Raw genomic sequence first — 26,871 nt, 5'->3', positions numbered from 1 at the left:
GAGTAACCTGAAGAGACTCAAGAGCTGCCATTTTATCCAGAAAAAAAAACGGTTTGTTTGTGGCCTGGTGGAATCATCGGTCTATATTTCTTTAAAAATAATGGCCGTGAATATGTAACGGTCAATGACGATCGTTATCGCGGCATGATAATGAAGCTCGTGATCTCAGCGACATTTGATTTCAACAAGATGGCGCCACTTTAGGCACATCGCTGAAATCAAGGGATTTATTGTATTTCGGTGCGCAGATAATTTTACGTTTTGGACCGGTCGAATGGCTACCAAGATCGTGTGATATCACACCGTTAGACTTTTTTCTGTAAGGATATTTAAAGTCTAAAGTTTATGCCTAACGTCATAAAGTGTGACATTCGCCAGTTACTAGTCGAAATGCTCGAACGAGTCAACGAAAATTGGATTCAATGGATGGTCCATCTCGGCCAACATTTGAAAGAGATAATCATCAAAAAAGAAATGCGAAAGAATGGTCTTTCGAGTGATAATAAACATTCCCCATTAAATTTGAAGTTTTTGTGTTTTTTCTTTAAACAAGTAGGATACCTCGAAATAGATCACCCTTTAAATGTATGGTCAGTTACCTGCATAGTTAAACGGCAAACGAGCACATTTACTCTTCAGTAGGTTCATGCGCACTTACAAATGACAAGTGCAGATATTCATTTGATTTTGTCCAATGAACAGATCCACCTGCACTATTCGCATAAAGAATTTCGTTGCAAATAGATCGCCGGGCGGCAATCTTCTGCCTCTCCGCCTCTATTTTCAGATCTAGTAAGTAGTACACACCGATTTAACAACGAATAATCAGGGTTGACTTTGACATGCTTCAGTAGCAGCGCTGCCGGCGACAAAGCGGTCAGCCGTGCACGATTCATACAGCTACGTTTCCACATTTACTTGTGCATAAGAATGGCGAAATCGGATGTACCCTATACTTTTAGTTGTATGTATGTAAATATGCACTCGGCATGCAACGCGTCACTTGCTCCGTATTGTCGCGGGATTTAGTTCGTTTTGTTCGCCGTTAACTTTTACAGACGCTTTGGCAGTTGGCGGTCTAAATGTTCATTTAAATGGCTAGAGAAAAAAATATAATAATAAATTACCATAGTTAAATAAGGCAACGCTAGGTTCGGTTTCTACTGGACATTACATGCTCAGCCGATTTGTGAGAAGTTATAAAGCGAACTCGTCAACAACACTTAATTTTTTGGTATCAAATTAGAAGGGCATGGCTACGAGGCCCGATCACGTCAAGAAAATACGAAAACATTATGGATGTGAGGAAAATAGTAGTGACCAATCGTCGACTCACCTTTAGATAATGCTCAGAAACTAAACATATCGACTTGTGCCCTTTGTTTTAACCAATATTTGTGTCTGAGCCGGGTCGCCGCGAAATTTGAGCCAAAATTGCTCACTTTCAACCGAGAATATCATCGCGTTAACATTGCTAAGGAGATGTTGGATTCAACACTACTACCTAGATCTGCTTCAAAGGGTCATACCTGGTTATGCATTATGGGCTTATGATTATGATTTCGCAACCAAAGCACAATCATCCCAATGGTAGCTGCCACATGAGCAAAGGCCGAAAAAAGCGCGACAAGTTGTTCTATGTGAAGGTTTTGCTAACAGGTTTCTTCGATTACAAGTTCCTGTTAAAGGGTTGCACGATCAATCTAATAGTTCCTGCAAGTTATGCGCAATTTCCGCGAACCAATCTGTTATAAAAACTCGGATTTGGAAGAACAAAAATTGGCTTTTGCGCTTTGATAACGCCCCAGCTCATGCATCGTCACTTGTGCGCGAATATTTGGCCAAAAGCAACACATTAATGGTGACGCAGCTACCGGTATTTCTCAGTCTTGGCCCCTGTGACTTTTTTGTTTCCAAAACGGAAACATTAGTTGCGGTTGGTCCTTATACCAGAAAGGAGCTGCTCTGCAGGGAGCAAAGAGCTGACAGGGAGAATGGCTGGTTACAACCTTAGCAGGTTTCAAAACGTAATCAATCTCCCAATATATAAATTCCGGCTACTTGTTGCATTCTAAATTGGCCATTGTAAGTTGAAAAAACACTTATTTTACTTGGACCTAGCCTCTTGTACAAACTGCCGGTTCTGTGTCATGGACCCGTAAACTCCCGCACCCCTATTGATAGACAGCACAGCAGTTTGCATACGCATTATTAATGCCCTTGGATCGATATTTCCTAATAAGGATCACATCGTCTCAATAGCACTTAACAGTATACTGAAATTCATCAATGTGCTTGGACTATGTGAGTTATTGTGTCTTAGGAGAGGTCACAACAGACCTTAAGTCGCGCTTACTTTAGTAACCTATAGAACATGTTTTGATGGAATTTTATGAATATAACTCAAACACTGATATTCGGCATAAAGTCTGCATGAATAATGAAAAAATTATATGTGGTATATAGCAACTGGGTTAACACTTAGGCCTACTTCACAAATTGTCGGCATTAAACTATAGTATATCCCATATTAGGTACATAGACTAGATGTGGTATTAACCTGCTAGGTGGATAGTTAAGTTATGCTTTTTGCAGATAGACATTTTAGGTTTGGTATCYGATGGTTGTTATCGGCCATACCCGTTTATAGCGCAAATAGCCAGTGTCCCGTTATAAAAGCTGTCTGTATATACTTATCCTCGATATATGTAAGAAGTCTTTAATTATATACGTATGGGTAGCTAGGTTGCCAAGTAACATTTGCCCCTAGTTTCATCAAGATAATTCAGTATACCCTAAACAGGATTCACTAAGGTTTCCATAATGCATATAACACCCAAAAGGGAACGTCAGAGACCTATAAATGGATTTATCCAATTCCACTGAATATCCGTCTGTATGTACATGACTAGTCTCTCAGTTTTTGAGATCTCGATCTGAAATTTTGCCTTTTTTTCGTCTGCTTGTTACGCGGAACCACCGATATCGGAAAACTGTAATATATAGTTGCCATAAAACTTGGAAGAGTAATTTTATGTTTTTGTATTGAAAAAATGTTTGTCTGAAGAATTTTTGAGATCGGAGTACTGTATCAAATAGCTACCAGACTGCTAACCTATAAAAGTCAATTCCGTGTATGGAAAACTTTTCTATATAACCGGATAGCGCCTAGCAATTGAAGGCATCGCTACAATCTCCGAATATATTTCGTGTGAGTTAAACCATTGGTACATTGGAGAACCTCTAGATCTACCGTTAAAAGCATTAAGTCAAAAATATAAGTACGTAGCAAGCCTAAGTAGATTAGTATTTATAGTATGTTTGTACATACAAATTAATTCTCACTTTAATGCATTCAACTCAATGTTGTTATTATAAGGGACACACATTCACTTCGACTATAAGTACTTTTGAATATCTACGTGATCGTAGATCACAGAAGTGACGAAGATGAGTAGGAATCACAAATTTTTCTCTGCTGTGTAGAGTATGCCTTCGTTATTGCATTAGTTTTCATAGTTTTTCTATAATCCACCGCGAACATTAATTCATAGATGGGATAGTGATATGCAAAGTGGAGAAAGATACGGTAGTTGAAATGTTTTATTTATTTACGGAAATTTTACAGTCCAATTATTTACCGTTTAATAAAAAATTATGTAGTTATGCAGATGATATGTAATACTTAGGGCAGTATGCGAGGCACTAAGCATTCGCTTTCATTTGGTTATATGTAGCTCCAAGGCACAAGACACTGAAGTAAGAAACATCTGTACGTAGAGTGAAAAGTGCAAACTGAATGGAAGAAGAATCAATTAGAGCCGTGACACTCATGAATTATTAATTGCTCTCAATATTCATGATTTATTTATGCGGCAGACAAAAGATATGAACTCCACCAAACCGATCAGCAATGGTACTTTGACTGTCTATATTCAAATTATTTGTATGAAACGATAGTTTTTAGCAAAAGCTGAAACTGCTAGCTAAATACAAATCGCGATATAATAATTCGAAGCTGTTCTTTTTATGTTAATACCTTTCAAAGGGCTCCCTATATGAGATATATTGGTATTCTCATTTGAATGTTAAGATTCGAAACCTTTGATAAAAACTAAATATGTTTATAAAACATATGACTAAAAACTTTAGAGCATTTCCCTAATTTTACCTGAGAAAAAGTACATACTTAAATATTTAGAGGAATGTCAACTGGAAGCATCAGAGCGAGCCTAAACTTGGTGCGACTGGAAATGATAAAATCGGGAGCAGCTTCGCCCTCTCGAAGAGGAACCGAATATACCATATGTGTTATGACTATTCTTTTAGAACTCTCAGAGGTGATCTAGTGACTGATGTCCAGAGCATACTGAAATTAAAAAGGGAACACTTCTCCAGGATGCTGAATATCAGTGAAAACATAACACCTGAAGATGGTGAATCCGTTTCCCCAAGGACTGATGATGGAGCAGACGTTCCATTGTTCGACTATGAAGAAATTCGAATAGCAATTATCCGTTCGAAGAGCAAAAATGCAGCGGAGCTGTTGGGTTGTCGGCCGAGTTATTCAAAGTCAACAACGACCAGATATTCAGCATGCGCCAAATCTAGGAAAATACCCATGAAGGGATCGATCACCTGTTTGTCGATGTCAATGTCTTTTGTCGCGATGTCTAAATTTGGTATCCCCCGGATCGAGAAGGACCTCTCCGAGCCGTTCGACACCAGACATTCTTTCGAGACGGTACAATCTTCTATGAATGTACAGTTGCTGGCGTATATGTATAGGGATGATATTGATATCATTATCCTTAACAACCGCGCCGTTAGTTCTGCTTTCTCCAAACTGGCCAGACTGGATAAGAAAACGAAGCAAATGGGTTCGGTAATGAAAGAAGGCAAGACGAAATATCTCCTGTTGACAGTCTTAACTTCGAAGTCGTAGATAATTTCGTCTATCTTGGAACTAATATTAATACTAAGAACAACGTCAGTCTCGAAATTCAACGCAGAATAACTCATGCAAACAGATGCTACTTTGGACTGAGTAGGCAATCGAGAAGAGAATTAAAGTCCACTCTCGACGAACAATAACCAAACTCTATAAGTCACTCATTATCTCCGTCCTGATACGAGGTGCTGGGTCATGAATAATGACAACATCTGATGAGTCGGCGTTACGAGTTTTCGAGAGAAATGTTATGCGGAAGATTTATGGCTCTTTGCGCAATGGCAACGGTAAATATCGAAATCGATGGAACGATGAGCTGTACGACATATACGACGTCATTGAAATAGTTCAGCGAATTAAGAGACAGCGGCTACGCTGACTAGGTCAAGTCGTCCAAATGGATAAAAACACTACAGCTCTGAAAGTATTCGACACAGTACCCGTCGGAGGAAGCAGAGAAAGTGGAAGACCTACACTTCGTTGGAAGGACCAGGCGGGGGAGACCGTGGTTACACTTGGAATCTCCAATTGGAGAAAAACAGCGGAAGGGAAGAACGATTGGCGCGCTGTTGTAAATTCGGCTATAATCTCGTAAGCGGTGTCCACACCAATAAAGAAAAGAAGAAGAAAATACCTTTAAGATATTGATTGCTGTCTAGTCTGGCGACTATATTTTACATATCTTTTCTATACCAATCCTAAAAGGGCCTTAAGAAACTTCGAAATATATTTCAGCTGGCAAAATCAAAATCTTCAATAAACTCTGAAATATTTAATGCCAACTATTCATTTTGCAACGGATTTCCAACTTAGTATATACATATGTATGGTGTACAATTATAGTTTTCGACTCACACACATGGATAAATATGTAACTTTGTAATTATGTATGTATGTAAATATTTGTGAGTGATTCGTGCTTTGACGTCGATTTCTCTTGAATGCAATTCGGTAGCTTTTGTCGCTCTTTGCCGCTTGAAAATCCCTTTGTTTTAGTGTATTACCTTTGTTGTTGCTTAGATTGATTGCTGATGATGCAGTTGTTATTGCAATTTATGTGCTGTTGTTGCTGCATTCTCCCATTGTTATTGTCTTTATCACGATAAAGAGCTGCCTAGTTTTCTTCTTTTTTTTTGAGTTTTTGTTGTCTTGTCTATTATCCGCTTTGTTGTTGTTGTGCGCTGTTTTAATTCTTGGCTGTATGAAATTGCTTTTGTTTCGCCTCATTTTCGGTTTGCTGTCGTCGTCGTTTTTTCTTTGTCATCTACAAATCTCTCTCAGTTGTAGTTTGCTGAACAATTGCATACATATATATGTATGTATGTACATACTTGTGTGGGTGGATATATTCACATAACGCGGTGAACGTGGGACCTCAACCCAACTGTTTGGGTTGTTGCAACTTGCCGGCTATCGCCATGCAACATTGAGTAAGTCTTAGCGCCTGAAAACAATAGCAAGCAGAAAGCCGCTTTACTCTAATAAAGACGGTAATAGATCATCTACCTAACGATGCTACCAGTACGCCCGCTTCCATCTAAATCTTTCTGATGCAGCTTTTTGAAGAAAAGTTGCAAAGTTTCGACTTACAAATTCTCAAATTATATGCGCTTGTTGAGTGCAGTGTGCCAGATTCCAAACAGTTTAGTTGAAACTCTGCAAACAACACATATCCGCCGGAGAGATGGTTAAATCATGAACGCTCGTAGACAGCCCTAACTATTGCTGTTCAAAAAGAAATAAAACGCATATAATTTAGTGTCATTGTAAAGTATTTAGTTTTATGGCAACTAACAGGTCCTCGGAAATTATAGTGTTGCCCGAACAATATTCATAGGCGATTTCCAGGTATTGAGGGCTCTATTGAAGGTTTTCTCCGGAATAGGCTTGAGAGAGAGCCGAAATCAAAAAAAAAAGTCCAGAGGGCCACATCTGGGCTGTAGGGCGGCTGCAGAAGCGTTGGGATACCAGCCTTGCTTAGGTAGCTGTTAACAAGAAAGGCGGTGTGAGCCAGGGCGTTGTCGTGGTGTAACTTCCAATCGGCTGCGAAGTCTGGTTGACTCTTAGTTTGAGCCCCTTGAAGACTTCCACGTAAAACTTTTCGTTGACGTTTTTGTCCAGTTGGAACAAATTCATGGTGGGCGATGCCTTTGATGTCAAAGAAGACAATTAGCATCGTTTTCACTTTGGATTTGCTCATTTTTTCGGTCTTCATCAGCGACCTCTTTCCGGACCTCCAAGAAGGCCTGGTGCCACCGAAACACATCACTTCTTGCTAAAGCCACATCTAGGTAAGCGTGCTTGTTGCAGATTTACCGAGTTTCATACAGAATTTAATCGCGTTCGTCTAATCTGCTCTAACGAATGCTCGTTCAACAGCAAAATTACTACAATTAAGCCTACAAAAACAGCCAAGCGGTATTAAAAATCGCGAGATAATGTTCTCACCAAAAGTTTGCTTCAATAAATTTATTGCTTCATTACCTCTATGCAGTGTAGCGCCGTCTTGTTGGAATCAAAGGTGGTCCACATCAACATGTTCCAACTTAAGCTTGCAAATTTCATAAATAATGGCCCCATTGACTGTAATATGGACCAGTGATGCCCTCTGCCCATAGATCACATCAATCAGTGACCTTTTGGGGATGGAGCGGCGTCTCAACTTACTTGACTTGGATTTTCAACACTTTAAAAAAGGAAAGTTTTGTTTATTATCGTACCTATTCAACTAAAAGTGAGCTGCAGCGCTGGACATTTTATTTTTGAGACTAGGATATCATATCGTCTTCTGCTCGGTCACCAATAACACGACGCGTTTGATAGTTGTTTGGCTTCAAATCTTGCACGATTTGGGTTTCGTAAACCCGCAAACCAAAAACTTTCTGCAAAATCATCAAAGGGGTGGATGAGCACAGTTCCAAGTGTTGTGTTATAATGTCTATCGAACCGACCGTTTCGGCAACATTTGGGTCTACATAATCGGAATTATCACGGAGGTTTATTCGGTCAAAGGGGATTAACTCGACAGCATTCATTCGCGTCTTCTTTTATACCCTGTAATACGGGAACAATAGTGCATTCTGTGCGCACTGTACGCCGTCTCTGAGCATGCGGAATATCAACTAGAGTAAGCGTGGTGCGAAATCGACCTTCTGTTGCTCGAATTACTAACTTTACTGTGGGATTATGTCGATCGAACCGACCGTTTATGCGACAAATCGAGTATACGTAACCGAAATGACCATGGAGTTTTACGCTTCATTTAGTCACCAGTGCAAAACTGTGGACCGAATCAGCCGATACTATCTTATGAGAGCAAGGAGAAGTTATTAGAAATGAACCAATATTTCTATCGTCGGTATACGTGGATATCCGCGAATTTTCGATTTTTTCCCTAGAAACTAGTCAGCTGATTGCTCTCTTAAAATTTTGATTAAGAAAGAACAACAACAATTACGGTGCCACTACGGAAGGACGGCATGTTGGCGACTAAATGCAGCATTATGCGGCCAAGGACTACTAACTCGCCAGCATTCCTCAAAAAGATTTCATGGATGTTTCTTCCTCTATTTTCAATTGTTGTTCCTGAATATGTCTGTTCTTTATAAAATGGCAAGTCATACTTAGAAAAACTTAAAAACGGCCGTTATCTACAATGAGTGACGTTTTGATTGGGGGCTGTAGATCTGATTGAATTTCTCTTTAATGTCTTCATTCTGCTTTTTCTGGATTATGGAAAAGATTTGAAACGTATTTGAGAACCAATTTGTATGTAGTGGGGTTAATATAACAGTTAAGTAGCGGAAATTGATAAATTGAAATGCCACACTTTATGAAATAACGGTTAAGTGTGTTTGTACTCACATGTGTGTGGGTAGATTCTCGCATTTAAATCGCATTTGCTAGCCCAAATTTTAATTAAATTCCTACTCTTTCTCCGTTTCATTGCAGGAAAATGTTTATCGGCGGATTAAGTTGGCAAACCAGCCCAGGTAAGTGCAATCAATATATACACACACTCTTATGGCAACATTAATAAAATAATATGGAACGAGGGTCGGGAGTAAAGATGTACTACATGCATGACAAGTATACATACATACACATATATGTGGATGTGAGCAAAGTGGCGTGTTGCAGTTGCAACGATTCAATGAAATTGCAACAAACAATTTGGCGTGCAGTGTGTTGAAGGGATTCGGTGCGTCTGTGAGGCGACCCAGCCGCGGCGTAATTCAACGACCCGCGACGACCCAAATCGCTTAATTACGCAAATGCTGCTAAGTAAGCATTGTTGCAAGTAGCTAACTGCAACTGAAACTGCTTTACAAGAGCAACCATATGCCTGGGCGCTTATCTACATACATACATGCATTCTCGTAACGGTACAAGTACACAGTGAGACGCTCAAAGCAAACGCTAATAATGATTTTAGTAGAGCATTTTCGTTCGCTTTTGCTGTAAGCACATGTTTTGCGTATGGATGTATGCATGTATGTGTGTAACAGTGTGCAAATTAGATGATTTCTCCTACAACAATTAACACAAGCGTCTGAAGTCATGCTATGTTGTTGTATAGTTTAGTGTCTTCATATTTTATTGTTGCTTTTTCAATAATCTTGATTGCACATTTCCCAGAGTCTTGAAGAGCGTTGCTGCTACATTTGCGTCTCTTCAGGTGCTAGTTACATACACACCTACACATACAAATTTACCGAATGTCACGATTTCGACAGTGTTTATCACTGCGCAAAATACGAATGCACTAAAGCCTACACCGTTAAACATTTCGGAACTCGTTTCAACATATGTACATGCTACGAGGTGTGTTAAAGAATAACGGGAATTTTCGTATTTCGAAAAAAATATACGGAGGGTGATCGATTTGGAAGTTTCCTATTTTTTTAAAGAAACAACACAGACGCTTCTAATTTACTGGTGAATCTTTATTATCATTCGAAAGAACACAGCCGTTGACATTTATTTTTCTGAAAATTATCTCTTTCAAATAGTGGCCGCGATTACGCCTAAGATAGTCCACCCGTTGATTCCTATTTTCGAAGACACGTTCGAGCATTTCGACCGCTAGCTGACGAACGAAACGCGTGATATTTTGCTCCAAGGCCTGAATCGGAGCGTGATTTTTTGCATAGACTTTATACTTTACATACCGCCAAAAAGTCTAACCTTGTGATATTACACGATCTTGGTGACTAATCGACCGGCACAAAACGTGAAACTATCTGCTCACCGATGCGAGGTGTGTTAAGAGGTGCCATCTTGCTGAAACCAAATATCGCCGAGATCACGAGCTTCAATTTCAGGTATTCGGTTATCATGGCCCGATAACGGTCGCCATTAATGGTCACCTTCTCACCGGCAACATTTTTGAAGAAATATGGAGCTATGATACCACCCGTTCACAAGCCACACAAAACCATTATTTTTAGAATGCGACACTTTTGCTTGCTTAGATACATACCCATTGATACCGAAATGACCCTTTTCATTGAACACAATGTGGCTCGAAACCGTCAGATCTTTTGGAACTTTTCCAGAACACATAGAGCGAACCGATCTCGCTTGCGAAGGTTAAGCGGCTTCAGTTCTTGCACAAGCCGTATTTTGTTCACGTTAAAGTTTAAGATCTCGACGTAAAATCCGCCAAGACGTTCAATATGTCAGTCCGAGTTGCTGCGAACGGCGTCGAATCGACTATCCACGGTCTTCGTGTACCCGCTCAGCTACGGTCGCTATATTTTCTTAACTGCCTGCTGGACCTGGTCTATTCAGTGGAATGCTATCCAGTAAGGAATGCTGGGTCTCAAGATGGATGATGGAGTTGCGAATAACACGGACAGTAGTCCGATTTTGGTGACCATAAGTTGAGCGAAGCGATGAAGCTCTTTTTTGATTGAAATGGTATTTTAATGCACAAACTTGGCGCATTTGAAGTGTTGATTATCCAAACCATATTATTGTTGAGATGCCGATGCCGTCATTGTTTGATGTGATCTATGGGCAGAAGGCATCACTCGGTCATATTCCATCAAAAATGGCGGCGATCACAATATTACTGTCAATGAAGAACACCATAGAGCCAGGAATAATAATCTTTTCGTGCTTTAGTCGATGGCTGTTGATGAGGACGACCTTTGATTCCAACAGGAATGACGCTACGTGGAGTACACATAACGAAACATTCAATTTATTGAAGGAAACTTTTTGTGAGCACATGATGTCGCGTCGTGAGGCTTTGGCTTGTTACTGAGGCACGATTTAGTACCGCTGTGTTATTTTTTGTGGGGCTATGTGAAGTTGCTTGTCTATGCATGTTATTGCTGACATACAGCCTCAATTGCTGTGAAAATTGGTAGAAAATTTGCCTTTTAACTGGAATTTATCGAGAAAATCGCAGCTGCCACTTGCCGGTAATCAGCTTTAATTCATAATGGCCCACTCTTATTATCTAAATTATTGGCCATAAATTTAAGTAATACATAGAAAGCCTCTAGAAAACCACATGTCTAAAATAACACCCTTTATCACGTGAACTCAATTTCAGAATATGCCCGTAAGCCATAATCAATGAGATTTCTTTCTGGGTCTGGGCACAAACACGCATGCATTCGATGCGTTGTACGCGCATGTTCATGCGATATGGGCATCAATTTGAATTGAATTTGCTTTCGATAGCCTCGTTTTTGGTTGAATTTTGCGCTCGCAGCCAATGACGACGACAAAGGTTTCAATTCATTGAAATACGATTTGAGACGCGAAATTGCCAATGATGCATTTCAGCGCTCTCCTCACACACACGAATAACTGTGAATTGCAAAAATAGCAAAGAATTATATACTTACATATGTACATATATTGACGTAGTAATGTATGTGTATATATGTATATATATACAATTAAAGCAACAACAATAAAACTTATACATAATGTTACTTGTGTTGTCGGACAGTTGAGAGATGGCGGCTATGTCGGCTCACCGCTGTGTGCAGTGCTCAATTCGATTTGATACAAAATGAATTAAATTGAATTGTAATTGATAGAAATTCTTGAGATTGCATGTGCGCAGTGAAGCTGAGAACTATGACGCTCCGGTAGCGGGACTAAGAGGTGTCGTAGGGTAAGAGGTAATTTTGTGGGTAGTCACGCAAGCGATCGTTGAAATTGGTGGTGACGACATAAATTAACATATTCATATTATCTGACATGTTTCTACTTTAAGAGATGGAATATTAGCATTATTGTGATAACTAGTTCAACGGAAATTCGCCGCTTTCAACCGTATATAGAGACTTTTGTTATGTCAAAGGCAGGTCGGTCGATACTGCTTTTCTCGAGAGAGTTGGTTGGAGAGAGCCCTTATGTATACAGTTTTTTCTGTAGGCACATTTCTAGATATCGAAGGGTCTTCAACAATATGCATTCCGGAGACGGTGGTTGAAGCCCTCGAAAAGTTTAAGGTGGAAATATATTTCAAGTACTTCATATACAGTCTTCTCTGCGACAGGATGGTCGTACAAGAGCAGGGTAGTTCAAAGACACACAGAAAGGTTAAGAGGGTACCCCGCAGACTGAGGAACTTTTTTGAATCTCGGTGCTTATCAACCTCTTTAAAGAACTCGTATAACGAAAATGAGGGGGACAGCTTACATTGAGGACGTTTTTCTTATGGTTAATGGAAAGTTCAAAATATGGTGTATGAGTTAACCGAAGGGTATTTCATCGTGGTATTCAACTAAGCGAATAGAAGCGACGTCGCCGTCAGTTCAAATAAAATTAAATGGGTTTCTTCACTAGGAGGTATAACCGTGGACATTGCCGGCAGATGTATTGTTACGAAGTGCGCTCTAAGGTTCAGCACCTTGATATATAAAGGGGTCCGAACAAGGACACTTCCAAATTCTCTTTTCATTTAACTGCGTTCGAGAAAGCTTTGGCCACTGAGAAAAGTAGCTGAAGAAGATATTTTTTCACGAATTGTTCGAAGCTAGTAGGGAAGGTTGTAAGAAGCTCTTCGTCACTTTTAGCTTTTGGTTAGTGCTTTCTAAATAGGCGCTCTACATGTGTCTTCGTTAGAAATAGCATCAAGTTTCTTCGTCATCAGATTCGCTTGAGTGCCTGGTCAGAATTGCTGATATCCAAAAAGTCGATGAGCTAGCCAGAGGGGACACCTTTACCCCGCTCATATATCGGAATGGAAGCCACTTGGATTTCAATTGGTATCTTGCGTTCTAACACTGGATCAATGGACCTCGCATACTCTTAGCATGCGCTGGTTGATGAACCGCTACTATCCGACTGTAAGCTACTTTTTGCCTAGAGTAAAACATAAGAGAGCTACTGACCTACTTGTTCTGTAGGTGAGTGTGAGGTGGAACCATCCAGGCACTTTCTCTTCCATAGTCCAAATTTTTCAATGCTGATGTTGAAAAATCTTTGAAGTCCTACCTTCGGCGCACCAGAAAACATAGCCGAAACTGGTATTAGCCGCCTCAGCAAATTTTTGATAGGCTCAAATGACGTACGCACCACATTAAAGTTTAGTAGGTGAAATAGGTCTGCTGGCTATTACGTCGCAATGGAAACTACATCAACGAAAACTCTCGGGCTTATCTTCGGCATCCGAACAATGAACATACAAGGGAAGTTAAGGCAATATTTACGGCCAGTCGGTTCTTCATTTTAGACGAATGGAGCTGGACTCATACTCGACATTAGAATTGAACTCGGGATAATTAGCAATGCGACTGTGCAAGAAAACCCATGAGAAATTATGTACATTATTTCCATTTCCCAGTAGAGAAGAATAACCAATGGTTCTATGATCGACAGTTCCAACGGTGAAATCTACGTATTCATTGACGGATCCAAGTATGTTATAAGAACAAGAGCGGACATTTTCTATAGTAATCCATACACAGAAGATAGCTAACTAAATGACTACGATTCAGACTTTGACGCAGAAATTGTGGGCATAACGGAAGTTGTTAAGTGGGCTTCTGCTCTAATTCGTCTATAGTACATATCGTATAGTGCATTCTAGTGGATAGTCAAGGGGCAAATAATGCTAATCGTAGCGCCAATACTAAGTCTCATTGCATAGATTAGGAAGCTATCAATAAATATACTCTCAGCAGGTAACTCGGTTAATATCATATGGATACAAGGTAATATTAGAATAGAAAGAAGTGATAATGCCTCCAAATTGACAAGTAAGCTTCTTCAAGGGTTGTTTGAAGCAATGGACTATAGATTTTAAAAACCAGTATAAACGCCAATATAAACGAATAAATATGTGCATAAACTGATAGTATCTGAATTAACGAGGCGTCTTCAAATACAGATTCGTGGCGAGCTTCGAGTCGAGTAATAAAAATACTTAAAGTCTTAGTGACGATATAAAGAATATTCGAAAATCTACGGAGGGTTAACTAATAAACGGCGAACGAGAAGCGCACATCTCATTCCCGCTTTCTGCATATATTTGCATGTGTTTTTGTAAATTTTGTTTTTGTTTATATGTGCGTTTTGGTTGATATATGCGCACACATACATATGAGCACGCTTTGTAGTTCATTTTTGAATTTGTAAATTTGATTTGACTAGGCTCCGCCCATTCTAGTGCGGCTAGCTGTTAGCTATTGTTCCGCTAATTTGTTGTTGTATGTATTTATTAGTGAATTTGCCTTCAATGATGACTGTTGGCCGTTGGCCGCCAATGTTGACGTATAGAACGAAACCCCTTCGTAACGGCCCACCACAATTATACGTGTGCCAGCTAACCCCCGAGCGTCACTATTGCTGGGTCCGCATACTCTTTCTGTACGAGTACGATATTTGTTTTATTGTACCTGTGCCAAAAATGCCATCTTGCGAATGACTTTTTCAAAAGCGCCCAAGTGGGCTACTTCATCGCTTCGCTGCGACGGTTTCACGCCTCTTTTTGTTGAATACGTCTTTCGGACTGTGTCTGTTCATTCGTTCCCTAACATTTTCGTTACTGTCTCAAATTTTGTATGCATTCAATATTATACATAAATGCATACGCGTATACATACATATATGTATATGTATATATATGCACTAAAGCTTTTATTCAAATTGGCGGCACTATCCATATTGTACCCTACGGCGAAACCCCGAGGAAATAAATCCGATTTCTAATTTTTAGCGAATGTCGTTTGGGCAAAGAAAATTATTCAAATTACTAGAGGTTGATTTGGTTATCATAAAATTAAATAACGCAGATAAGTTTTTAAGCGAATTTTTGTAGGTCTTAATTGATCGATTGTTGTAAAATTGTTTGTTTTTGTGCCAAAACCAGAAGATGAGTAATTAAGCATAAATGAAAATGAAAGTGAAATTCAAAGGAAAGAAGAAACCGTCTTGTAACTCTTCTGTGTTTTGGTTTAGACTTTTATGCCTTCAGAGAGCTCAGCAAGTGCTAGTCATAAACCAGGACTGTGTGCGACTGTGTAATTCTTGGTCCAGAGTGAACCGTAAGAGTTCCTCCGAACAACTCGCTCTTAGCAAAATTTCGCCGTAATGCCAGGTATTCTGACTAGACCCTGTTTGATAGGTTTACACGCAGTGCTGCTAAATATATTGTCGGACGCTCTTTGCAAAGCTGAATGAAGGATGGCGGGGTGGAATCTTCTTTTCACTTTTTCCTCTTTTGCCCGGCTTTCGCCAGACTTTTTGAATATTAATCGCCTAAATAAATTTTTAGTAAGCTCAAACTCTTACAAACTTTTCAAATGTTGCTACAGAATATACAAGTTTCGTTCACCGAACGACTGCTTGTTCCACCAAAAACTAATCGAGATATATAGTTGGAAAGGCTGACAAGATGAGTTGAAAAAGGTTGAATGACTGTTCGTGCAAGCCCTGTATCTTGATGAACTTGGTGCACATGTTTTTTAACACCGTACAAAGTTCGATAGGCGAAATCGGATTATTACCATGTACACAAAGCGTCATTAATCGAAAACCTAAAAAGTAATATAACTAAGCTCCAAATTAAGATACAGAACTGTTAGCCTTTTTTACTTTTCCTTTTTTCTACTCTTTTCGTCCCCTATTTATTGTACACATCTCCCGAATCGTTTAAACTAAATCAACCAAACTTGCTCTCAAGAAATCTTTTCACTACTCCTTTCTAAAGTGACAGTTATATTGAATTTTACTAAAAGTGAGATAACTCAGTAAAATAAGCCTCTGAAACTCTAATTTTTCACCTGAGATGACGTAATTAAGCTTTATAGGAGCCGGTATCGAAATTTTATAATGACCACGGTACTGCCCACATTGAGCTGAAACCATATATTGAGACCTTCTCGATAAATTTCAACATTGACACCAGGCATTATCCTGAAATTCCTATCTTTCGGTGCGCAATCAGACTAAAATCACACCTACTTCTCATAAGACACAATTTTAAGTTCCATCTGACTTTTTCACTTTCCAGTATACAAACTAAGCACCAATGAATGTATGTATTGGGATAAAGTGTTTTAGCGCATGACCAAAAATTACCAAAACCGAACTACAACAATTCCACCTCTAGATACCGAGTATGTGGATCACAGGTTCTATATTGAAATTTGGAAAAATTCTTTTCCTAATAATACAATGCTATGCTAGTATGTGAAATATGGTTACAATCGGATCAGTACATCCCTTAGCCTCCATATACCTACCTTTTCGAACTTACAATTGACTTTACGTGTCATTGGTCAATATGAAAGTTATCTTTATAAAACTGAAAGATAGTATTGCCCTGTATCTTTGTTTTACAAATCGTTCAACTTTATTACGTAAATTCACGTTCTTTAAGGAATGTGTCTCGCGCGTTTCGCTCAACTTATGGCTAACATAATCGACTTATTGAGTATACTATTCGCAACATGTGCACGAAGACAGTGGAGAGTCGATTCGGCGCCTTCGCAGCAACTCAAACTGAAGTATGAATGACTTGGCGCATTTACATTGAGATCTTAAACTGAAAGCGTTTAAAATACAGTTTATGCAAGGTTTGCAGCTAAGCTCTTGGAAAGTTCTAAGAAAGTCCGACGATTTCGCGCCAAATTTTATTCAGCGATGAGGTTCATTTCTGGCTCAAAGGGTATGTAAACAAGCAAAATTATCGTTTTTAGGACGAAGAACAATCTGAAGAGCTTCAAGAGCTGCTACTTTATCCAGAAAAAACAACAGTTTGGTGTGGTTTGTGGGCCGCTGGACACATCGTTCCTTATTTCTTCAAAAATGATGTCGGTGAGAGCGTAAGCGTCAATGGCGACCGTTATCGCGCCATGATAACAAATGATTATTTGATGCCTGAAATTGAAGCTCGTGATCTCCGCGACAATTGTTTTCAACAAGTTCGCACATCGCATCAATCAATGGATTTCTTGAGAGAACAATTTGGGAAGCAGATAATTTCATGTTTTGGGCCGGTAGGTTGGCCACCATGATCGAGTGATATCACACCGTTAGACTCAATCCCGCTTCGATTCAGGTCTTGGAGCAAAAGATCATGGGTGTCATTTGGCGTTCACTATTCGAAATGCTAGAGCAAGTCATCAAAAATTGGACATAACGGATGAACTATTTAAGACCTAGCCGCGCCAACATTTGAAAGCGGTAATCCATTCACGATTTCGTCAAATAATGTAAAAAAAAATGTTAGTAAAACCAAACCGAATATTCTTTAAAAAATTTAGACATTATAAAAATTGTCTAATTTACTTTGGACATTATGTGGGTGAGCGGTATTGACCAGCAATTTTCTTGTATTCGAAAAATCATCCGCTCTTGCCTGGTGATTCATCGCTGAGTGCTGGTTGCACTGTTATAAAAGGCAACCAAATACGTGTCAATCACTAAATCTTGGCGTTGCATGCATAACTACTGTCTCACAACTACTTTCAATATACTTTTGGACCACATTGCAGAAACGATAAGCATGTGCACACAGACAAAAAAAAAAAAACAAAAAGCTACGAAACTAGAATCCCTAAGGCGGCTACTTAAACGCCACAAGAGGCTTATATGTCTCATGTGGAAATTCAATTGAAGCGTATGGCATGAAATATAAATTCTATCGTACATCAGTTTTCAAACATCAGAGGAACGAGTTCAGTTCCTGCAGGGCGCTGAGGTTGCATCTGTGCAGCAGGGGTTTGGCACTGTTTCCTACAATTAGTGATTAATAAGTAGGCATTTGATTTTTTGCTTTCTCTTTTCTAACCTTTCTTAAGTTGCTATCAACACGCTTTCAGAAGAGCGTCGTCAGAGCTTTACATACCTACGCGGTACTTGCCATGCCTCGGCAATGATGCTGATGATGGGACAACAAGATTTAGGCTGTGCGCAACTTACTACTTTGAATCACACCTCTCGCACGTACATATGTACGCTGAAGTAGTTGCCGAGAACTGTGTCGAAACAGTGTGCCACAATGCCTTGCTACTGTTCCATCATGCGCCTCTGCTGATCGCTGACAACCAAATCTAACTAACTGCATATTTTCATAGTTGGTTCGTGAATTGTTTGGCGGCGGTGGTTGCCTGCTTGCCATGCCGCATAACTACAACACGAAGTGTTGACTCTGGGCTGTTGGCTTTTGCTAGCGACTGCGTCAGCACTTTTCGAGTGCGATCCGCTGTGCATGACTAGTTACTCGGTATATACATATTTACGTATGTATGCATGTACCGAGTATAACGCCAACCACAGTAGCGGTCCGTACCCATCAACTGGTAACCATTGACTGCAGTCTGGCCATGCTTGAATGCCGATTACTTGACAAATCTAACGCTAGGATATATAAAAGTGACACTCGAGCTGAACAACTTATGGGTGTCTTTGCAGCTTGCCACAACCGATTGACGTCTTTGAGCGTCGGCTCAGTGCTTTTGTGACGGCAAGGACGGGTGTAGTGCTAGCAAACGGCAGCTGGCACGCCTTCTTGTCGGTGCAGAGACCTCTGCAGGCTGAGTAAGGCATTTCCGCTTTGCGGTATACCCCCCGCGTTCGAGGCTAAATGCGGTTAAATGGTATTCAGAGCTCTTATATTCCTAACCACTCAACGGGTTGGAACGACTGCCTGTCAGTCTGCGCTTATAATCTCTAATTTTAATATTTAATCGAACGCGCTTAGTGTGGCTTGCTAAATTAGGAAGTACCTTGATGTAATTATGTATAGTTGAGTGTATAATTACTGACATAGAATTATGTATGCGCAAATTTTAACGTCTACATAGTTATGTATGTGTCATGGCAGTGTACAATAAACGCTATAAATTCAGACGGAAGTTCTAAATTTAAATTATTGTCCCCATTTTAGGCACAAGAACACACTCTTATTAGAATGATATGCTCTATGCATTAAAGTCAAAGTCATAAGACTGGGTATATCGGTCTGGAGAAAGTATTGAACCGAGTTTATCAATTTCAGTTCTCGATGCATATACTTACTGAGTTATCACATTTTTAGTAGTTTTCTACGTAATCGTTATATGCGTAGTGGGCGTGGTTATACACCGGTTTCATTAATTTTAACACTGTCGAAATAAGTGTCGGAAAAATTTAGAATTGTGTGCAATATGCACATTTAACCTATTAAGGAAACCTATGCCTACTTTGTACAAATTTTGAGCCGAAAGTTGCTTCTTACTATTTGTAGAATTGGAGTTTAGTTATAACACTATATACATAGTTTTTTGCTTTAAGCCATGTGGGCGTGACATTAGTCCGATTATGGCCAAAGGTAATACCAACCTCCCTTGGGAGCCATGGAGCATTAATATATCTCAATTTTTAATCGCTTGCATGGACAAACGAACGCACAGATAGTGACTTGAAATTCAACTCCCCCTGTGTCATCCTCTTCTTTTTCTTCCTCGGCTAACGCGATTATATCCGAGTTAACAACAACGCGCCAGTCGTTTATTATTTTCGCTTTTTAGCCCCAATCCGAGATACCAAGTGTGGTCGGGTCCTTTTCTACCTGATCCACCAGGGATCGCCGATCGTCGTATAGACAATGAATGGGTCTAACAATGTTGATGATATTTTTTTGTTGACAGTCGTACATCACTCTTGACACTCTCGTCCACTATCTCATTCATCTCGAGGACTTTGTCACCTTTCACCTACTAGAAGTGAACGCTTGTTTCTGTCGACACTCCCCACCGCTGTCCTACTTACCAAGACACTTCTGGCTGATATGCGAAAAAGATTATGACCTCGATGGCTGCTTGGCTGTCTACACAAATGCAGCTGATTCATTAGAGTCTAGCTCCGCGACTTTTCTAATAGCAAACACAGTAAACCAACTCCGTCTATTACTCTCTTATTTATTTTACTTTATCTCTTACAATATCATTCAAAAATGTGAATGGAGATGTTGAAAAGGGATTAGTTTCAAGACGTCCAATCTTCTTGCTTACATATTTCGTTTTTTATAACTTGAATAAAGGTAATGTTATTAACGGTGTCGCCTTAGGGACGTAGTCTAATGTCATCAATACACTTCTTTAATACGTTGATAATCGAAATCAGAGTGCTAGAGTTGGAGAAGAACTCCCAGTGATACACAGTACCCTATAGTTTTCCATTCTTTGCATAATATATTGAGAATTCAATTATTGTTAGTATAAACATCTTACGATATGACATGTGTTATTCCATCTCGTCGTATAGAAAGTAAGTAGTTTTCGTTCTGGTCTTCATTGGCCATGATTGGCGATATTCTTACTCCAAAAATCCGTTTTCACTCTTTGAGCAGTACAGTCTACGTTGTAAAAATATCACTGCATGCATTTCGTCTGCTTTAAAATGAACGTTTTTTATATGTGTTAACAGCAACAGCATGATCTGTAGTATTGAATTTCAGAAGACACGAAAAATTTGACAGAATTCAAACTGTAGTATATGTATTTGAAAGGTTCGAAAATAGAAACGAACATCGTGTCGCTACTCACAAAATGAATTTCAGAAAAGCATATTTTCAGTATTTGCATATTAAAATAGAAATAGTATTTTGGTCTAAGTACTATTTTTCTGTACTAAGAGTAGTCTCGTGAGGTGACGTTGAAAAACTCTAGGATATCTCATCGCTTTTGAAAACGGAAAAAATTGGTAGGTCGATGAAAACAATTTTTCGTAGACAAAAACTTGTTTTCATCTCTGGTTTTTAGTTCGCTGAACTACATCCGTTTCGGAAAAAGGTTATTTCTTCTGATCGTGCGCATTAAATTAAATTTTTATTCAGAGCTTGGGGCTTTATTGCTAAAATACGAGAAATTCTATTAAAATTTCCATAGTGGTCTTGTATAGAATTTAAAAATTACGTGTGTCAACAATAATATGGGGGGGGGACAAATTTGCTTAAAATACAGAATCCTTGGTGATCGGGTGCATACATATACCTATTTATCTTAAAGTCAACTTAATAAAGGTAAATTTTAATATTTGTTATATTGGGTATAAAGCGATTTTTTTCATTATTTTCACTCAGAAACTACAAATGTAAGTTTTATTTCCTCGAATTTAATTTTTTGTTTGATTAAATGAATGTGATTGGTAGCACTGGTGATATACGACTGCAACGACATCTAATGACAAATTACGAAAAGACTACCCAATATTAAGAGGCAACATATGAATTTATAGCAATAATTTTGACACCAAGTTTGTTAACTGTTTTCACATCAGAGTGATAGAAAACAATTTCGATTATACGGGACCTGAGGGTGCTTTTATTTTCTAACTTCTTTCTGACCAAACAGCTTTAGTTTGCCCGCAGACGAACGTTGGAGACGAACCCATTTACATTTGGCTTGCCTTTGAATGTCCCATCTGTGGGCACCTTTAATAGCTATGTATGTAATTTCCTTATATAACTGATTCAGATATTTTCTAAACTCTTAGCTGTCAAGCGTTAGATTGTAGCGAATCGAACGAGCTATATCAGCTGTTCAAACAGACCGTCAATTTTTTAGGTAGGCATATTAAAGTAATAAAAAAAAATATCATCGACTTAACAATATAAGATTAATCCATTTAGGTGGGATTGTAATAAATGTGGGATGTAAATAAAAAACACAGAAACTTCAACTTTAAAAGGCGATGCTTATTATAAATCGAAGGAACATTCCTCGGTATTAACTTTCTGAAGATTAGTGTTTTCAAACGCGGCTACATCTCAAATGGTCAATGCATTGAGTCCAATTTTCGATGACTCATGCTAGAATTTGGGATGGACACGGGTGATGTTTTGCTCCAACACATAGATCCAAGCGGGATTGTCTGCACTAGCTTCTTTTTCAGGCATCAAACAGTCGATTATCATGGCGCGATAATGGTCGCCATTGACGGTTACGTTTTTACCTGCATCATTTTCGAAGAAATGTGAACGGATGCCAGCCGACAAGCCACACCAAACTGTTGTTTTGTCTGGATGAAATGCCAGCTCTTGCATCTCTTCAAGTTGCTCTCAAATGCGGCAATTTTGCTTGTTTTCATATCCATTGAGCTTGGAATTTTTGAAATTTTTTTGTAAAACGCCTTCCACCTTAAAGCTGCATTCATGCCCTTAATCTTCCATACAGAAATTATACATTATTTATGTAATCGCATTGATGTATGTGTTTTCAATATATGCATATTACTTTCCCATTTTGTTACTGTTGTCTACAGAATGAATGATTCAACATTTCGAATTTAGTTGAGTCCAGTTTACTCTGCTGCTAGAAAGTTGATTGAAAAGTGCCGAAATGAGAACTTGAAAAATTCAATTTACTTTCAACACATTCCAGCAATTATTAACTCGTTTGAACGAACTTATTCATAACTACATTTACCTATGTCTCATGCATATTGCAATAGTGTGAGCGGACACCAATATTAGCACCAAATATAATCAAGGGAGACGAGCAAACAAGTGGACATACATACCTACAAATATTCGGTAGCAAATGTTGCACCGACAAAATCTGAAAACGATTGAAGCTCAATTTACTATGTACCAGACAAGTCAATAAAATTCATCTCTGCTTCAACACCAACGCCAACGCCAATGCACAAATCCTAAACGCAATCCCAATTCCAAATCCCAATCAGGAAGAGTATTAATGGGAAATTATCGTCTGCACTTTATGGTATTCATCATCGCCTTTCTTTCCTCTTATGTCACCCTCGGCGTTCACACACACCCACCGGGATTTTGTTGTTGCACTTGTGCTCGTACAAATAATTCGTGGCGTTTTTCAATCATCACTGTCGTCGCTGTCAACCTCTCCATAATTATTGCCTTTAGCCTGAAGACTTACTTTATTTAAATATTGAAATATCTATTTGTGCAAACGTATGTATGCCTATGTAGGTGTGATATATAAGTTTTTTTTGTTTATAACGGGTGTATTTTTTAGTCATGTGGTTTTCAATGAGGAAATACTTTTTTCCGAGTTGGACCTTTTCCTAGCTGGAACTTGATTTGATTTGCCAGTTCTTTATTGACAGACTTACTCCGGAACATTGTCCAATGTTCAGTTGACATAATCGCTTTTGAGAGTCGGTAAATCGAGCAACAATTAATCGGATTCGCACCACTTTCGCTCTTGTGGAGAATGTGCGTCCTCAGAGACGATGTACCAGTCAATAGGGTATGCTATGGAGGTATTAATAATGAGTTTAACGAGCCTGAATTGAATAAGATTTATGTCGGCGGCATTTGTTTCCAACAAGATGGCCTTACCTTCCTTACAGCTTGGCCTCCAACATCGCTGGATTATTTTTTCTGGGGTTTTGTGAAGTCGCTTATTTACGCAGATTATTGCTGACAAACTGTCCGAATTTTTTAACTCTTGAAAACCACATGTTTAAAAAAACACCCTCTACATTTGTGGATTATAGTTTAGTGTACATTAAGGTTGCTTTTATTTAGCGACCTGTATTTTTGATGTTCGATGCATAGAACAACTATGGAATTTATGAGATCCGCTTGACGTTTGACAGTCGGAAATATATTCCGCAGTCTGATATTGTTTACAGAAGTGAACCTGCTGTTTCTATACTTTCAGAATTTGTTTCGTTTTGTCTTCGGCGGTCGATAACTATGAAATTATGCGATAGTAATTATTTTATATTTGTTTCGAATTTCATCCGAATGAAGCAAAATTCGTACGCAAAAGAAAGTTACAGAGATCTAAGGTTTTTGAAATAACCAGGGAGATTAGGAATAGTAAGTTCTGAAATATCGAAAATAAACCTGAAGATGGGAGCTGTTTTAAAATATGATGCAAACTACCTTTGGGTTTTTTATTACGGCTTGGTTGCTGTTGGAGAAAATTGTTTCTTTTGGATTGTTCTGAACAATTCAATGAATATCCAGAAAAAAGTTTTGAATTCCTGTAGCATTGGGGTAAAGGAGTTTTAATATAATATATAAGTCGGTACAGTTGACGCTTTAAAGGTGACGCACCTTACACCTAGCAGTCGCCATTGATCTCACATTCACATTAAACACCTCGGATAAAACTCTTCATTACATTCATGACTGAGTTGAAGTAGCAGAGATAAAAATACACGAAAGTTTTCAAATAAAAATCATTATTGGACAAGTGTAATGCGTGTACTAAGAGCAAGAGCGAGAGAGTCTGTGTTTGCAAAAATGCTATAATACCGATGTCGAGCACGGTAAAAAGCAAGAGGTAAATCTTTCACAATATCTTTTAAAGCACTTTTTTATTTTTCTAAGTGTATTTTTTACACTTTCTTTATATTCCTGTGGTTTCTTTTCAATTTTTCCAATGCAAACTATTTACATAGGTACAGCTTCCTGTTATTTCAACATCAGAAAAGTGCAATGTGCCTTTTATATGCAGATTTGTGGCACTGTTTGTTTAAGCTCGGCTGGTGCCAGTGTTTGGGTTACTTAGACAGCTCTTGGCCAAACAGTTACTTAACTGTTTGTATTGCTACTTATATGAGCACTAAACTTATGGACGTGTGTATTAAATATCGCCACATAAAAGAACAAACAAACATGTGTGACTAGAATAATGTGACAAAAAGTCAACTTCTACAACTTGTGGTGCATATGTTTGGTAATTCTTTTGATGCTATCCGAAAGGATCTTCTGCAAGACAGCAAAAAAAAAAAAAAAAAAAAAAAAATAAAAAAAAAATAGTCGATACCCGCCTAAGCTCGTAATATTGCGCTACCAGGTTTTGAAGCTAGAGTAGCTGTTGCCGTTATAGCGGTACCGAACACTCCTGCAGTAATTTCCAGAATTGATGCCGAGTTGACAGTCCATGGCTTCATTAACATCCGGAGCCGTTCCGGTTGCTTAGACCTGAGAGTCTTGGGCTATAGTGCTTCAATGGCAGCGGTTGCGTCAAATGAGCTATTCCTTGGTGGAAGATGAACGTGAAATTTCAAAATCGATCAGTTTTGAGAACGATAACTCAAGAGTTGAGGATATAGTTCGCGTATATAAAGACAGATAGACGCATGGATATACTGACCGGTCTGAATCGTCTCTACTCGTCACGATAATCATTTATTAACTCATTTTATAATATCTCCGACGTTTCCTTCTGGCTGTTACAAACTTCGTGGCAAACTTTTTGTGTGAGCTTTTCCAGGGCTGGATCGAATTTTAAGAGGAAGGATGAAGTGGCAGTCTGAGGTTAAAATATCTCGATTAGCATGATATATGCTTATAAATTTATACCAGTCTCTAAGTGCTTTGTCGATATGTGACGATCTTTTTGTTCCATACACAGAAGTTCTTGGCACCACAACGGACAACGTCTCAAGCTATTCAAATGGGATTATTCGTGGTCTCAAAAAAATCAGTATACTTATCTAATTTAACCTAAATTATGGTACTCGATGCTTTAAAAACAATTTTTTTCAACAGCCTCTTTTTTGACAGATCACGCGTGAGTCGTCATGTTATTTTTGTTCAGTATTGTTTTGCACTTCATCATGGAAAGACTTAGGCCTCAACAACGTTTACAAATCGTTACATTTTATTACGTTCAATGAATTACGCGCGGTTCACTCAACTTATGGGGTATACACGACGACAGTAGAGAGTCGACTCGACTGCATTCGCAGGAACTCAGGTTAACGTCTGGAACGACTTGACCTTCGCAAGCGAATTGCTTCGCGCTATGGGTTCTTGAAAAGTTCCAAGGAGATCCGACGTTTTCTAGGAATATTTTGTTCAGCGATGAGGGCCATTTCTTGCTCAATGAGTATGTAAACAAGCAAATTTGTAACATTTGGGAGGAAGAATGACCTGAAAAAATGCAAAAGCTTTCATTTAATCTAGCAAAAAAAAAAAACAACGGTTTGGAGAGGTTTGCGGGCCGGTCCATACTTCTTCAAAAATGATACCGGTGTGAACGTAATCGTCAATGGCGACTGTTATTGTGCCATTATAACCGAATATTTGATGCCTGGAATTCAAGTTCGTGGTCTCGACGACATTTGGTTTAACAAGACGGGGCCACTTCCCACACATCGCATCAATCAATGGATTTATTGAGAGAACAACACCTAGATCGTGTGACCGTTAGATTTTTTTCTCTTGGTATATGTAAAGTCGAAAGACTATGCGGAAAATCCTGCTTTGATTTAGACTTGGAGGAAAACATCACACGTATCATTCGCCAGTTACCAGTCGAAATGTTGGAATGGGTCAATCGAAAATTGGATTCAAGGGATAACCAGCTGAGAGGTAGCCACCCCAACATTTCAGATAATCTTCATAAATTTAATGCCAAAGAAGGTTCTTTCGAATGAAAATAAATATTTCCGAATAAATTTGAAGTTTCTGTGTTTTTTCTTTATAAAAGTAGGGAACCTCGAAATAGATTACCCTTTAA

The 26,871-nt window shown here is 38.9% G+C and overlaps 1 protein-coding gene across 12 annotated transcripts in view; it reads left to right on the top strand.

Annotated features, from left to right (window-relative positions):
• LOC108964976 (RNA-binding protein Musashi homolog Rbp6) overlaps positions 1 to 26,871 on the top strand; it is a 416,168-nt gene that overhangs the window by 25,938 nt on the left and 363,359 nt on the right. For all 12 annotated transcript variants that reach the window (XR_001993067.1, XM_018927145.1, XM_018927119.1 and 9 more), the window contains exon 3: positions 8,903 to 8,943. Coding sequence is in view for 11 of the 12 variants with exons in the window: in XM_018927145.1 (XP_018782690.1) it covers positions 8,903 to 8,943 (41 nt within the window). In the remaining variant the exon portion in view is untranslated. The remainder of the gene's footprint in view (positions 1 to 8,902; positions 8,944 to 26,871) is intronic.

The sequence above is a fragment of the Bactrocera latifrons genome, unplaced genomic scaffold (assembly GCF_001853355.1).
Source record: "Bactrocera latifrons isolate USDA-ARS-PBARC rearing strain unplaced genomic scaffold, ASM185335v1 scaffold_1, whole genome shotgun sequence".
Taxonomy (NCBI): domain Eukaryota; kingdom Metazoa; phylum Arthropoda; class Insecta; order Diptera; family Tephritidae; genus Bactrocera; species Bactrocera latifrons.
Note: the sequence above shows the minus strand (reverse complement) of the source record. Positions and strands in the feature narration are given on the sequence as shown.